General features: G+C 40.1%; 1 protein-coding gene across 1 annotated transcript; it reads right to left on the reverse strand.

Annotated features, from left to right (window-relative positions):
- Nucleotides 1–356: 356 nt before the first annotated feature.
- Nucleotides 357–13,930, reverse strand: RB195_009262 (uncharacterized protein; the record flags this gene model as incomplete). The annotated part of the gene is made up of 5 exons (XM_064189734.1): nucleotides 357–484; nucleotides 3,439–3,500; nucleotides 5,817–5,889; nucleotides 9,352–9,469; nucleotides 13,775–13,930. The coding sequence occupies 5 exons, from the start codon at nucleotides 13,928–13,930 to the stop codon at nucleotides 357–359; spliced, it is 537 nt and encodes a 178-aa protein (XP_064047317.1).
- Between the last annotated feature and the right edge of the window lie 3,390 nt (nucleotides 13,931–17,320).

Genomic DNA, 17,320 nt, shown 5'->3' on the forward strand with positions numbered 1-17,320 from the left:
CTATATAAATATCATTTATGATGTCTCCTTGCTCGTTCTTGTCCGGTTATTGTTTATTCTTTCCTGTATATCATCCGCCAAATCCCTGCCGCCGAATTCATTTGATGGGTCGCCCTACGACTCCTTGAGTGCCGACTGAAGCGGGTTACAGTTTCTCCTACCATTTCCCGGATATACACGCTCTCTTTTTTTCTCGTTCCTCTCGACCAATCTCTTCAGTTATGTTTTAGGTGCTGATTTCTGTATTATCGACACCAATGCTGACTTTATTTCTGTCTACGCTTTCGCATAGTATCCTGTAAACTGTGTGTGTATTTGTCTTGAAGGGATCCTTATAATCCTATGGAGACGATATATTAAGAACAATAAACTATCCTGTTGATTTCTGCTGCACGTTGACGAGTCCAAGCTACTAGGCAGCTGACGGCGGAAGGTTCACGTACAATTCCGTATGTGTAGCCGCCCTCTCTACCGGTTATTTCAACTAGAAGTTTTCGGAGAAGCAATAGCGAGAATGAAGTCTAGTTATGAGCGAAGGAGTTTGAGAAAGCGTGAGAGGACAGAGCCCGGAGCGAAGCATATGCTTTACTAGGGCACTAGTACGGTGGTAAGTTGGACTTGTTTCCACTCAACGCTGCACGAAGTCGATTCGGGGATCCTTGCCTTCGATCACTGCCAATCTTAAGCGCTAAATTCATTGCCTTGCTGAACCGACAAGCGCCATAAATACTTGTATTTGAGTATGTCTCAGCAACGCGTACATGGTCAGGAACCATCTACCGAGTCGCAGGTTCTGGTCTGTATCTACGAAATGTAGTAGTATGGAAAACCTAGTAGAGACGAGTATATTGACACTGAAATGTTGAGGTCGTTTCTTCCCTCCGATCCTAAATTAGAACCTTTCCGCACTGTATGTATCTGCAGAAAGATACCTGACTCGTGGAGAAATGCTATCGTAATCTCCGTTCATAAGAAGTGATTTTCACGGCATACGAAAACTAATGAGGAACTTCATGGCGGCGTGTGGGTGTGAGGTACACGCTTCTACGTCTTTCCACCAAACGCTACAAAGAAGCCAGCTGTAATGAACGAGCTAGTTTTCGTTCGAATTTCTGTTATTACCCGCATGTGTTCATTGTAACGAGAGTGGCGGAAGTTTGGCAACGATACTCGAAGTCTTTCCGCTTAGCTTTACTGGATTACAAAGTCGTTTTCCTCTCTTCCTCATCGCTTTCTCAATGCGCTCGACACGGAATCCAAAAAAAAGTTCGTTCGCCTGATTTGAAGACACGAATCGAATAACAACTCCTGCAGTGCCAACGGGAATCGGACGTACTGCACCGCTTGAAGTGGGAACTGGAGCAAGACGTCGGGTTGGTACGAAATCTCCTTGGTTACCTATGATGTGGATGACGTCATGCGAAAATCAGTTGAGCGATTTCCTGCTTTCCTTTCAGCGACGTTAGGACACCCCGCACTACTTATACTCTTCCGAATACGCCGGCGATGTATACGTCGCACTCAAAGAGAAGCTGTAATTTGCTGAAATTTTGTACTACCTAATAACGGTAGCCTGCGCCTTCACCTTGGCGAACTCCAGCTGATTTGAACTTTCTCGAGACTTTCAACCGAAATCAGAGTATGCGGGTTGAACAACGGTCCTGTTATTTGGACAAGCCGTAGCAGCTATAAAATCAATATTTAGCAAGGAATGCTGAGGTCAATTCGGTATTCTTCTCCTCGACGAAATGCCTTTGGTCGCCTTTGGTCCCCAGTGAACTGAAGCTGCAACTCCATCCATCTGTTCACCGTTCGTCGTGTAACTAACTACTTATGAACCGAAACCTAGGTAGCACCGTCTACAGTAAAGATGAGGATTGTCTACAGGGAGAGGAAGCTATTTAAGGGCATCACGAAACTGGCGATGTTGTGGGCTCCGTGGGCAAATATAGACCTCGGCGTATAGATTACAAACATGAACATAGCCCTGCTCAGTTTCTTCTGATCGTCCTAAAACAAACTCGTGCGAAATGGCGTTTCTTCCTACGAGGTACGTGAGGACGCGAGTGAGAACCTTTGTACGCGCGTCGCATCTACGAGCGAGCGGTCAAGGATCAATGAGGTCTTCTCAGCAGCGTATTCCAGTAAAACCTATGAATGGGCTTCTGAGTGAACCGGAGCATGTACAGCGGGTGGCGCATTCTAGCGTACATCGTGCGACCTAAGGCGGTTCCCACCCAGTTCTTCAAGGTGACTAGAGAGAATTGAGCGAGCTGATGCCTATATCCTTAGTCTACACCAGGAGTTCCATATTTGCCCACTGGGACCCTGACATCGCCAGTTTCGTGATCTGTTGCCTTTTGGCCTACTACTAGCTACTGGCCGTTGCTTAGCTTCTCCGAACCTCGCATATGCAATAACAAAGAGTCTTACGCATCGGTTGTCGCGTACATATGACGAACGCAGAACGCGTACGGATGACGCTTCGAAAACAACATTTCGCTCCGCTTTTTAAAGCAGTTGTGGAAATCTCATACCGGGAGAGTTTACACGGTGATGAGAGATTCCGCCGCGACTGCACAGTCGATTGTTCGAAATCGCCCAATGGCAGCCTAGCCTTTCATGTCTTCGGAATGGATGAATTAGTACCAGATTTATTTGAGGGATATAACACTGATTTGATGGGTTGCAAATCAATGCCGAATATGGCTTCATAAACCTTAAACGATTCTAAACTGAGGAAACGAACGCGTTAGCTTATCAAAAATCAATAATCAATGGCAAGCACATTACTCTTGTATGAAAACTGTTTTCGCTTCCTTAATCACATCCATGAGACACTCACATCGTCATGCTTCGAGGATGATTTTTATGTGGCTGGAAAGGTCGGCAGTTCTGGCAGAAGTCGAATAAATAGTTGAACTTCAGAAAAGATCTAATATGTTGGCACCAAATACAAGGGCAAGCGATGTACGTTTGAGTCTGAGCGGTTCTGAAGAATTCCGTGAAATCTAAGGAAAATCCTTAAGAATCTATCCAGGAGACCTATCCAGTCCCCATATAGTCGAGTTTAGCACAAACATTTAAAAAAAAAGAGCTGGAACGCCGAATGAGGAATTGAAGTTGAAGGAAGTTCTCATCCGAAATCAGACACTACTGGAAATCCATCTAAGAGCGGAGAAAACATCAGATTATCAGAAAATGTAGAGAGAAGTTGTACAGATGAGTCAAAACGACATGAACCTTGGTGCAGTTGCGTTGCGTTGTGGCATTCGCCAAAAGCAGAGATCTGCCAAAGTCGGGTCACGAACGCCTCAGAAATCCATAAAATTCCGCAACAGTAAATAACGGTGCGCAGGACGGAATGAAAATTAGGCATTGTAGTAGAGTGCTTGTTTGGGTTTTGTACAGGAAAGTTCCAGAAATGTGGAAACTTACTGAATGACAACGTCAGAAGGTGGGTACTGTCAGCTTCTACATCATTTTGTTCGTATCTTCCGCTGAAAATCTGCAACAGTAAACAGGAAAAATAAAAGCAAAAATTTTGCAATGAGGTATGTCACGACACTACATTAGGACTTCAAAAAATGTAGGGAACGACTGTAGAAAAAAGAAAAGAAAAAAAAGGAATCTACTCAGCGCAGTTAAGCTCATATCATAATAGTGAGTTTTTTTTCTTGTTTATTATGGTAATTTCAAAAGCACCGGCTTTCTGTTTTTCTGTTTTAGATTGAGCTTTGAGGAAATTTGCGAAACTAAGGCAGTAAACGTTTAGATACATATCATGGATCGGTAGCGACTCGTGGAACTGGACGCCCCAACGGTGAAGGATCATAGTGAATCCAACGAATATTTTCAATGATCAGAAGTTTGTAGAGGCTGCTACCAGTAAGGCGCTCCTCTGTTTCGCTGCTGACACTCACCACATTGCAACCCGTTGTAATTAGCTCAATCCATAGTGCTGGAAAATTCCCTAGAAATCTGTCAGTTCCCTAAAAATCCGTTAGGACCCTCTCTCCTCTGTGAAATTATTTGCTTTCGTTGGTAGAACGTCTACAAAGGGGGATTTGACAGATTTCAAGTAACATTCGCGTAAACGGTGCATTTCTCAAAATACCGTCTATTTTTGTGTAAATCCGACTGAGCTTCGCTGAAACCCGTTCGTTTTCCATGGAAACTTTGGAATTCGTGTAAAACCTGGCTAAAGTATGCGTTTTTGCTTTTTTTCGGCGGATTTCGCGTAAATTTTGTTCACGGATCGGTTAAGTTTTGTGTTTTGCACTAGATTACAATAATCCAAAAAATTATCAAATTGCTTTTCGCTACATTTTCATGTGTGGTGTGTATATAGTACATAAATGAATAAATAAAATGAAATTATAATTGCTATATAAATGAAATATAATTAATTATATTAATTATATTAATGAAAATATGTTGTTTTCAAAAAGAAAGGCCACTTTCGACCGGATATCACTCTTCCATCAATGGCCATTGTCATCCCGAGCGTATTTTTTAATAGAGAAAATAGCTAGTAAGTAGCCTCTAAAAAATAGTTGAAGTAATTGGAATAACATGGACATTATCCTGACTCTGTTCTCTTAACACATGATGATATACCTCTCCCAAACGAAGTGGTAAGAGGTTACGCTCAGCGTGCATGCGGCTGGTGGATCGAAACCTCTTCCAAATCAACACAACACTTTTTTCCTCTGAACCATGGATCAATCCCAGACTGATGGAATTGATCCCCGGACTAATGTGGGAGAATAAAAACACTGACTTGACACTTTGACTGACCTCCAAAAGTCATTCTATAGGCCAGACATGCATCCAGAAACCTCAAACAATTCAGAAACGTCGACGTCGAACAGGTTTCCGGGTATCGAATGGATTGATTAGCGCCGAATCCCTGGATCTTTTATCGTTACTTTGCTTTCAAATTTGAGTGGGTAACCTGTTTGACACACGAACCATGGAAGATCTGCTTTTGCAAACTGTAACCATTGCAGATTCCTTGGATTGAATCGCATTAAATTTGGATCTATCCCATAAATGCGATATTACGTGAATGATTTGACGGAGTTGGTTGACCCGACGATGGAGCCTTCATCAACAACAACAGGATCGGCATAATAATGTTTCAAAAAATCCTTCTTGATCTCCTTGAATTCTTTCTATTATTCCTTTAAGTCTCTTATGAATTTCTCTTATGATCTTCGTGTATTCTTCGTTAAATCTCCTGCTATTTAATTTAACAGAAGTTTTCGCGAGAACTTTACAGCGAGAACGCGGATAAATTGTTGGAAGTGTTTATAAACTTTGCATAAACTCTTTGAAACGAATTGAAAGAACTTCATCCCATGCATGGCTACATTTTTACACATTATGGTGTTTTTTTTAAACAAAAGAACTTCTCATTGGTTTTGAACGGACTGCCCTGTGCAAATGAGGTTGAATGAGTGCCCCTTAGTGCCTAAATGATGTCGGGTTTTATTGTCGTTGTACCATGATCTACGCTGTTTTTTTTTAAATTACAGTAATCATTTTTTTTTGTGTTTTTGTTTTCTATGCCTTGATCGAACTATTGTAATTGCATTCAATATTTGTTTTTCTCTCTTTTACCAACGAGATACCTATGAAATTTTTTTTTGCCTGACGTTTCCGGGACAATCTCGTCTTTATCAAAGGTCTGAGAATGGTTAAAGGTTTCTGATACTACCGTCCTGCCCCTCCTCACACTCTTTTCCTCCCTAACATCGTTCCAAATACCCCGCGTGGGACTTCGAACAGAAAAACAAACTGACCAGTCTCACCAGAGCCCAGCTGGTGAACCATGGTGAACCACCGCGTTCTTACAGACACCATGGCGACCAAGGGGAATGAGATCTACAAACTGTAAATAAAACATAAAATACAATATATTAGTGCATAATTACCATAACATCAGTGATTAGAAACACATAAATCAATAATTACATAAAAGAAACCAGTTCATTTCTTGTTAGTGACTAAAACCAAAGGTCTAGAAATTTACAAACACTCATTTTGTGTCTAGGAGATTATCACAAAGTCAGCGTCGGCATAAAATACAATTTTTTTTTCTACTATTTTACAAGAAGTGATAGCATTTCGGCTGTTTTCTGTGGTAACTAGTAACTTTGGTAACTTTTCTGTGGTAACTGGACTGTAGTTAGTGAACTGGGAACTGTAGTGGGAAATAATCCCACGCTCTCAAAGGCAGTAGGTAAGTAAGTATGTAATTTCATATGTTTAAATACCATTCATAATAGATTAAATAGAACTTTATCAAATGAACATGAAACACGGACATCGGTTGTTGTCCATGCGGATGAGCGATGGATTGGCGAGTAGATCAACTAGAGGATCAATGCTGCACATCCACCCCATTGTTGCCCGATCACGTGCATAATTTTCGTCATTTTTACTACATACTACTTTATACTTTTCTAGAATGTGTGCAAACGAAAGTCGATGCGTTTCGGGAACTGTTTTCAGTTCAAGACCATACTGAAACCATCGTGATGCGTTCTTGTTTATTTTTTTTTCAAACATTAATCCCGGATTTCCTCACTTCTTGGAGTTTTTCCACAGATAATTGATAGCGATTATTTTATTTTGAGATTTTTCCCTCGAGAAGATTGCTTACCATCCTCGAAATTTGAAATTTTAACTCTATAACTTTGACCTTAAATATTGTGTAGATCACAAAAATTTACCTAGCTCATGAATCTTGCTATGGAGAAAAAAATAGAAAGGAAGAAAAGATGAAGGGAAAACAGCACTTGCAAACCGATACATCCGTTCTTTTCAGTATGCTCTAGCAAGTTCCTTTTTGCATAATCATTACGCTAAATCTAGGCACAATCATGCTTCGTGCACAGGCACGACATTCCGGATTTCCAACCAAAACAATCCTGACTTCACCTTTTCCTGTTCTTCGTCGATTTAGTCGTGCAATACAGAGTAGGACATAATGATCCCATTTTAAAGGCATCACCCCACGAATCTGAGGTGGTACGGATTTCAGGTGGAGTATTCTTATAAGGAAGATGCGGCACGTGCACAAGCTGGCGCGCTCCAGTCGAACTCCTTGTAGAAAATAGTGCGTCAGAACGCCCGAAGATGTATTAGGCAATTAGGAAAAAATGGACGGAATCACCCCCTCTCCATAATCTACTATCCCGTATACGAATACTCCACCTGAAATCCGTACCACCTCAGATTCCTGGAGTGATGCCTTTAAACCGCTATGAAAAATGAAAAGAATCCACTTACAAACGAAAAAAACCGACTATATTTCCAAAAAGTACATAAAATCCCATTTTATTTGTTGAGCTCTAAAAATTATAAATAACAGACGGTGGCCGTCGTTGTGAATTGCTGAATATTGCTGAGAACGTTTCTAAAAGTTCTTCATCACTTCTCGAGGTAACTCAGGCGGAATGGCGCGGATGTTTTTTTTTGCGGGATCCTTTAAATCCTCAAAAGATTGAGGACAACGTTTGAAAACATCTTCCTGAAGGTTATCTGGAAAAGAAAATCGAATCGGGTTAAATGTGGTGACCGTGTTGGCTGGCCTACGTCTGTTCATCCTCTCTCCTTCGCGAGGTTACGGGCCCTGGGAACAGTTTTTTTAGCATTACTGAAAATGGCATGGACTAGTTGACCAAATGAGACCTACTCCAATTTTCAACTACAACTGCAACCCCTACAACCCTCATGGTGACATTTGGTGGTCATAATCCCGCACGCTCTGCCTCCATCTGTCCAAGTGAAGCACGCAGGTGTAACTCAGTTGGATTCTCTTCCTGGGAGGAACTCGGAAGGCATTTATGTTTATGTTGTTTATGTTTTGTTTATGTTACAGTCCCCAATTCTCTACTACTATTTACTCCATAGCGGTGGATGTGGCGCAGTCGGTTAATGGTCCGTTGTAGCCACACGGTCGATGGTTCGTAATCGCACTAGTGCCGACCTAGCCTTTCATCCCTCCGGGGTCGATAAATTGGTGCCAGACTTGTCTGGGAGAATAAAAACGCTGGCTTGATCATCGGCTGACCCCCACAAGTCATTGTATAGGCCAGTTACACGTTCGTAAACATCAACGATTACGAATTCCAGTAAAATGCGTTGGCGCATCCCAAGCGGATTGATTAACGCCAGTGACTTTATCCTTTTCATCTTTTTTATTCTTTTATTTACTCCATGATAATAATTTATGTTCAACAATAGCAGGAGTTTAGAGTTTTGTAAAATCAAACGCACGACACAGTAATCCTACTTTGGTTGAATACAATTTATTGTTATGAAATAAATAAGTACGTGAATAAGTACAAATAGTAAGTAAGCTAGAGAATTGGAACCTCATGGGTAAAAAAGATAAGTATTAGGTTGGATCCTGAATAAGAGAAAACCCTGAATAAAATTTCCCTTTATTTCAGAGACTTGAATTTTTATTACAACGAGATCTAAATCAGTAATATAGTCTATATTGTCACATTTTCCCGGCGATCCGATGAGCTTTCCGATTTTCGTGCTCCGCAGTTGTGATGACTGCGTGTTGAAGAAGAGGACGATCTCAGTTTCGACTTTCTACCCTTCTTCTCGTTGGATTTGTTTTTGCGAAGATAAGTCTTCAGAGCACAAAAAAATGGTAATTGAGGGCAGAGGTCGAGGAAATAACCAGTAAGGGGTGCTGTCGTCCATTCGAACGGGAATCTTCTGGCGGATCAGCTACAAAACATGAGGACGGGGGTTGTAGTGAACCAGATTATTGCGGCATTATTGCGCTTTGGGAGTTTTTTGTGAATGGCATCGGCCAACGTTTGGATTTGAGCAGCGCACAATTTAGTGTTTGCTGTGGATCCGGCAGGAAGGAGGTAGAGCAGTGCCAAATTTGTCAACAACAAAACAGATTCTTTTCTGATATGAATCGCTTTTGGTTTTTTTTTTGAGGCGGTGCACCCCTGAGTACCCACCGAAGCTGTCGCGTGTGCTTATCATTCAAGACCTTACTCGTGTCCCCAATTATGATATAAAGTGATAAAGGCTAAAGTTTCTGGCGTTGATCAACCCGCTCGAGTTGCGCTCCCACGTTCACTTCAATTCAGAATCGTTTGACGAACGGTTTACGAACGTGTATCTGGTCTAAACAATGACTTGCGGTGGCTAGCCGATGAGTCAAGTCAGTGTTTTTATCCTCCCAGACAAGTCTGGTACCAATTTATCGACCCCGGAGGAATGAAAGGCTGGTGAGCACTAGGGCGGATTCGAACCTCCGATCGATCGTGCAGGAAGCGGAACCTCTAACCGCTACACTACACCCACCCCTAATTATGATATACTCGAGAAAATTCTTCTTGTGTGGCAGTAGAAGCTCGTGGACACTAATCGTCGACAATTTGTCTGAGTCATGCAGCTCGCGTGGCACCGTTGTGGTGAGAACCTTAAGACAGCCAGGATTTTTAAGATGGTTGAATATGGTTTTCTGGTTGCTCCCATGTCTCGTCGATAACTCATGGCATCCCACAAGGTCTCGTCATCCAATGTGGGAGAAATAACGGTTGAAGGGACTACAGGGTCCAGAACGAGGTTGAACCTCATCGAACGATACTTTTTCTGACCGAAGGCGCTGATTCCTACGTTGAACTATGAGTTAGGAGACTATGTCTTTTTCAAAAACAGAACAGGTGTCGGCAGCGGCGGTTCTCGGGCTCTGGGCGTGTAGTAACTCAGTAGTAAGCGAAGACTCACACATGGTTTTGGTCAATTAAAGTCATGGTAGCTTTAAACTGGCAGGTGCACCCTTATGTAACTTTCAACATGAAGTTTTGAGAACCTTGTACTATTTTCTACCGCGGAATTGTTCGAATTCCAATTGGCCTTACGAGGAATTCCAGAAAAAAAAAGAAATTTTATTTAGGACCTTATGCTCAATAACTACTGAGCGGAAATTGATCAGTAGTTGATGTCGAATTTTTTGAGAATTTCCCAGCTGCGAAAATCAATGATAAGTTCGAAAATGATGGCAGTGGGTTAGCCAGATAGACACTTCCAAAATTTCCTCTTCCCTCCCACATCCCCGCTGTTTAGAGTTCCCTATCAGTTATACCTTGAAAATCTTGGGAAAAAACCACATTTCTCGATTTGCAACAAATCAGATTATCAGAGTGCAAGATTCCTGCTGATAACTTGCAATCAACAAAATTTTTTTGTCTTGAATGATGTCTCGTGTAGATTGAGGTTCCGGGAAATCCTAATCAAAAAGATCGTATCATCGTAAAACAAGAAAAATTGAACACAATCGACTATCAACAAATTGCAATCTCTGCGCCAAGATTCAAGGAAAGTCGAACTTTTGCACTTCTGGAAGATGAACACACTTTGTTCCTATTGCTTGTGCATTGGTTTAACACACGTTGACTCTTCCGGAATAACAGCTGATTTCCTATGGATATATGTGTTAGATTCATGACTTCATAAGGAAGCATCGTGTATACGCGTGTGTGGTGCTTTTCACGATTGCTTCGCGTGTACGACACGAATTCATCACCCGAAGGATCACATTAAAAAATGCAGTGAAGTCTACGGTAGAACTCCTCGTCTGCTTTTCCTCACTCCGAATCACATGTTTTTTTTTCCATTCATTTCCTTCGTCTTCGTTCACTTTGATGTATAACACGAAGAAATGGAAGTGATTAATGGAGAAAGAAATCTGTAGAAGGGAAAAATTTGAGGAAATTCTGAAGCTGAACCAACCATGTATCTCTCTTCATTTTTTTTTGCTGCTCTAATTTAAATATAATTAACTGTTGAATTTAAATAGAAGCTGTGTACTTGGGAAAATCCATTTATTCTCAAATAACCTTGAAAAAAAACCTCCGGCATATATGCAGATCACTCAAATGCAGGAAACCCGATACGCGTTCCCCGCTCATCTGCTTAATTTCAAGTGCAGCCTCCATTCATTGAGTTGGACGAAAACTTTTCAGAAAAAAAAACTTCCATGCTGACAAAATAAACTTCAATAAATCTAACTACGAATAATTAATTCTCTTACCTTTGTCAACGCTTATAAGTCTTCACTTTGAAAACTTCAAATTCATTTCTTCCAAATTTCTTTAAAAATTTTCACATCTGTTGTGATTTCTGCTTATCGAATTTTTGTATGGGTCCTTCATAGATGAGACTCCACCTCTCCAATATTTAGCAAAAAAGCAAGCAAAACTTTTTTAAGCAAAAAATTCAGAAAAATTTAGAAAAATGCAAAATTAATAAGAGCAAGAGTGTATATATTTGAAATGATTTATTGGTATATTATATTTGTAAATATTCATGGCAAAACGTTGCCTAAATGGTGTCAATGTGATAAACACAATATGGGACCTTTAATTCTGTCCGATAATAGTGGTAAATGACTGGAGAAAAAATCTTGGCGGTACGAATTGCCATGCTGCGGCTGCGTCGAAGCTATCCCTAAGAATGAGAAGGGAATCTCTTCAAATTTTTCAAAATTAACTTCCTCTAAATTTACGCTGTTGCTCTAAATCTAAGACTGCACAAATATGAAAAAATTCCTGAGATATGTAGGGGTGTGCGTGGGCGTAAACATTACTTTGTGATTGGAAAAGTGCTAAAGATTATTGTGTTTGTGTGCTTCACTGGTTCTCTACAGTATTCTTCGATGGTAACCATCTACTCCGAAATCCGCTGTTAAAATTCTTCCACAACAGTTGCACGAATAGAGAGAGGAATAAACAAACAGCATATAAAGAGATAAAGTTACTTTTTTCCTGAAAAAAAGGAAATAATGGAGTCAAGAGAATACGAACTTCTACATCAAGGTTGTTTTTCTCCACCAATGTCAGAAAAACAAGCCACCTCTCATAACTGAAATATTTTTCTGAACTCAACTTTCCTTCTTTCATTTTGACGTCAGGTTCACTCCGATAGCAAAACAGAAAATCCAACAAAGCAATCAATTCACCTATTTTCATAAAGAAATCTTTCTGCTGATGTTTTTTTTTCGTTGAAAAAAGCCTATATCCCATGTAGCTAGAAGCCCCAAACAAGACTGCCACGGGAAGCTCCGGAGAAAAGTTTTTATTTTCTTGCACTATTTATAAAAAAAAACTTTTAAAGTAAGAATTTTGCAGATTCTGTATAGTTCTGTTGCTCACCTCAGCCTGCTTAGCTTCAGCCTAAAATGATTTATAGGTATCAAGTAGAGTTAGAAAAATTTCTTGCTTTCGTTCCAAAGAAATATTTGTAAGGGTCGGTGTGGCGCAGTCGGTTAGAGGTCCGTTGTAGTCACGTGGTCGAGAGTTCGAAATCGCTGTGGTACTCACCAAGCCCCTCATCCCTTCGAAGTGGATAAATTGGTATCAAGACTACGGGAAAGTCTGGAGAAAAATTTTCATCTTTTTCCACAATATTGAAGAAGATTTTTTCCAAATAAAGGATAGTTTTTTTTTTGCAGGAAATGTCTGGGAGAATAAAAACACTGACTTGATCATCGTCTGGGCCCCGCAAGTCATTGTATGCGCCAACACCCGTTCCTAAACTTTACTCAATTACGAAGTGCAATAAAACGCACTGGTGCATCCCAAGCGGATACGTTAAAGCCTTTATCCTTTTGACTTAAAAATATTTCTATATGATTGCTTCATTTCTGTTTACTATTTTTGTTCAAAAAAAACGAATTAAGAATGAAAATTCTGTTAATTTTGGTCATAAAGGATAAAGGATAAAGGATAAAATCTCTGGCGTTAATCAATCCGCTTGGGATGCGCCAACACGTTCACTTCAATTCAGAATCCTTTCGAGTTTAAGAACGAGTGTCTAACCTATTCAATGACTTGCGGTGGCCAGCCGATGTGTGAGGTCAGTGTTTTCATCCTCCCAGATAAGTCTGGTACCAATTTATCGACCTCGGAGGGATGAAAGGCTTGGTGAGCACTAGTTCGGACTCGAACCTCCGATCGATCGTGCAGGAAGCGGAACCTCTAACCGCTACACCACACCCGCCCCTTAATTTTTTTTTTTGGTCACGGTTCGGTTAAATTATTCTGAATAAAACAAATTGGGAGCGCATCTGAAGTTAGATACAGCTCGAAGCCAAAAATTGAATGAAAATGAATTGAATGAAACTGAATTCAATGTAGAAATTAATTGTTTATTAACGATATTTTTTGCGATTTTTCACCTATTTTGAGGAAACTTTTTGTGGTTCATATGGAGTTTTAAAATTGAAATAAATTTAAAAGAAATATGCCGGCATACGTGTGATTGTTGATGTAATACCCTTAGTATCCTTACGTGGAGCTTCATATCCACGGTAAAGTACATTGTTTGAATAGTAAGTAAAAATGCTATATACGTTTTATATTCGTGACCCATCATTCACATCCCTAAGAAATTACGACAATCCTACCGTACCTACATCCCATATTTATCGAGGCGTTCACGTCACACTTAGGATTCGAGGCGTCAAATGCATGGAGGTTGAGTGACTGAATTGCGTGCTCATTGGCTTTTACTGAAACCGGAAACTCGTACATCTCAGCCTCCGTACATTGTCAACCAATCCCAGATGAATGGTTTTCCGGCTGAGCAGCACTCAATTCTTTGTGAAGCTATTACGGTAATATGAATAGTACGCAATTTTGAAAGCGCGGAGAAAAAATTCCGTCTGCCGACTTTCCTTCTCCAATATCCATCATTATGAAACAGGCAAAGCTGAAAAACAAACCGAGCGGAAAAGCTTCATGGAAGCGCCGTATGGATAGAGCATCGGAGAGGAGCTGGCTGGGTATTTGACTACGGATAACTCGTGTGCTTCTCCATTACTGATATCCCTTTCTAAATCCTCAAGATATTGAGTTTCACCACGGTTGGAGCGGTCCATTAGTGTGGCTCACCGCAACTCGCTTCTCTTACCGAGCCGTACGCCATGGCTACAGAGATATGTGCGAAGGAACACGGCCTCGTCATCGTTAGCGTAACTCGTAACTCAAATTCCGCAGGTATCGTTGAGGTTTCCGAGAAAAATAATAGCGAGAACTTGTCGAAGGTTTCTAGGTGACAAGCGATCCTAGCTAGGTATCCTTGGATTCCAGTATTCAAAGGTGCCCTTTTTCGTCGCACACTCTGTTGTCGTTTGGACATTTCTACTGCTAACATATTTTTCATCCATAAACGGAAACGAATTCCAAGTTTTCGGTAGTTATGTGAATTGTTTTTCAACATATCAAAAGGTCTTTTATTCTTCCCAAGGTTTATTTCATTATTATTCATCTTATTAGAATGGATAGAATTATTGGGAACAGAAATTTCTCTCATAGTATGACATGAAATTTTAAGATCGTAATCAAGAAATAATTCTTTAAAAAAATCAGCAGTTCCAATAAGATACGAAAAAAATTCCAGTAAGATGCGAAAAAAAAATACTTTTTTTGAGACTTCGCGAAGATACTTAATGGAATTATTTTGTGAAATTACACAAAAATTCCTTTCAAAGTTAGAAAAACAATGGCCCTACTCCAAACATGGCAGCATCGCTTTCTTGAAAATTCGATATTTTGGAGGTACTCCAAGTAGCTTTAGTTTCTCTCTTCCTTTTTCTTTTTCTTTTTAGTTTCTTGCAACTTCAGTCATTAATGACTAATCTCAGGATTCTTTTTCTACGTTTTCCTTGATATTTGTCTATTTTTTTCTTTTGTTAACAATGTATAATAATGTGTGAACGAATGATGTAGGAAAGAAATTTCAGCGGGTAACTTAAAAGAAATTTTAGAAGATTTGTTTCCGAGGAATCAAATTTAATTTATATAGGAATTATTGAATTTAATTTATATACGATCAAATTTAGTTTCTGATGTCACAGGCGAGTTATTGTTTAATCGAAAGAGCGAAACTACTTATTCCACTTTCTAAATTTGTGAACATTTGTTCGGAGGAAAATTGAGGGGAAAGCAGGTGGGTCTCCTCCACAAATTGTTCCACATTCATTCACAAAGACTTGTTTGATACGGAAAATATCAAAACTTTACTTTATAGCTTATCTAGGAGATTTTTCCTTGAATACCAATGGTGAACCAGTTGATACTGTCGACCCTGTTGAATAGTCTTATTTGCACTTTGTCTTAGAAATGCCTCAGGATATGTAGCTTGAGAAAGAGGCAAACGCGTATTTATCGTTGTATTAACTTTTTTAAAGAAATACCTGGTGTCTTTTTTTTCCAAAATTTTATGTTTTAAGATAAGCGGCGCATAAGGGCAAACAGCCTTTTTGTTTTTAATATATAGTGAAAATTTCAGTTATGTAATAATTCAGAACGTATTGCTTCTGGAGAAATTTTTGAAAAGTACATATTTTGTAGAGTCCTGTGAGGTTTTACTGTAGCTATAAAAGCTATGGTAAAGAATTTAGAAAAGAGGAAACTATGAGTTTTCTCCTTCCGTTCGTTAAAAACCACTTCTCAAACTTTTCCATAATTTCATCCGTGAGACCCACACTTCCTCAAATTTAAATATTCTTGTTTAGCTTAGCTTTACACTTATTCGATAGGTTTTTGTGGTTACGGTGATTTTTAGTACTGTTGTTCGATAAATGTAGTCTCCAGATTACAGTGGTTCCTAATCCCCTTCCTATTCATTTTCTATATTTATTTATTTGTTTAGTTGCTTATTTATTTATTTATTCATTCATTTATTCATCCATTTCCCTCGTCTTGATTTTTCCCATTCTTTGAGGCTGAATCCGTTGTGCCGTTTGCGAAGATCCTCGATATTTTTGTGTTATTTTATACTTGTAGCTGGCAGGTTTTTGTTTGGCATCGTGTGTTTTTTTCCATCACGACGAGACGTCTCAACTAATCTGCTGCAGTGTGTAGTGATTTAGCCGTTTGTTCCACTCCGTTACACTTTGTGAACTGACCACTCAACTCGGGTACTTTTCGGTTTAAACTCACTCGCACTGAGAAATACGCACACGTGCCATTCACTCCACTTACTACTCCGCAGAAAATGGCTGCTGCTAATGCCGTTGTTGTTTTCTGACATCTCTCTGGACTCTTCGAACTACTTATCCGACCAGTTGAGAAATTAATCGAAACGTGACTTAGAGTTTTTACACGGTATGCGATGTGATAACCCCTATCGGTGTGGGTTCTTGTTCGATTTTCGCTTGCTTCCGAGTTTTTCCTGAGTCCAGATGTTCTGCTCAACCCAGATGCAATCATTTCTTCTCAACTTGTGCACCCAACTTGCATTCACACGTGTCTAACGCCACACTAACAGAAACAACTTGTCCGTGTCCGTTCATCCGTCCGTCCGGTCGGCGGTTCCTCCTCATTTCCCCTCATTTTGAGCACATGTCGATGTTGTGTTCCCGAACATATTGCCCACACGGATGTTACCTCACCTAAGCTCTGTCTCTCGTGTTCACCGATTGTAAGGTTTCGTGGTAACCCAGCTTTAACAGGCTTCGCTCATTACATCCAAGGTCTTCCTCGGATACCTGTTGATCACTACGGTAGTAGTTAATACCTGCCGTAAGGCTATGGAGCTTCTCGGTAATAGGTGTGAACGATTTCCTATGAAATTCTCCTTCCGTTTGGGCGCTAATCCATTCTTCCGAGATACTGTAGAAGTATGGAATGTTCTGGAACATATAGTGTGTCCATCGTTCAACAACCTAGACGGGAAAATGCTCAGCTCTAGTGCGCAAACAGCCCGCTGTGCTTCGAGATTACCCAAGTGTTTGGTCTTTTCGGAGTGAAACGCTCCAAGTACCTATCCGTTGGTCGGCGTATATAGCTTCTATGAGGTTGCTTCTTTCAAAAACAGCTTTAATTTAATTTGCATTCGTCTTTATTAAAATCAGTTCTTTAAGAAATACCAACAGCTTCAGTATGAGGTTTTTTTTGCACTGTGGGGACCTCGTGAAGTTACACGAACGAAATTACTCACTCCATAACACTAGCTTAAACTATAGCGTATCTCTTTTCAACAGGTGTACCCGTAATGACGCAAAGCATCTCGCAATAGGTGGTCTTACACCGCCTTGCGCTAATAGCATTGGTTTTCTACGCTAAAAATTGAAGATATTGCTAATTTTAAAGTCATCGGTGATTCCTAAAATATCCGTGATCAATTGTATCTTTGTCAATGCTCTTTAGCCGCTGAAAAACCCCAAATTGAATTTTCAATTAGAAAATCTGGAAAAATCGGACTTTAGTTGCTTTCTGAAGCCCTTTCAAATTTTTCGCGTTATTTTCTCTTCATCTCCGATTTT

This window comes from Necator americanus, chromosome III (assembly GCF_031761385.1).
Source record: "Necator americanus strain Aroian chromosome III, whole genome shotgun sequence".
Classification (NCBI taxonomy): Eukaryota; Metazoa; Nematoda; class Chromadorea; order Rhabditida; family Ancylostomatidae; genus Necator; species Necator americanus.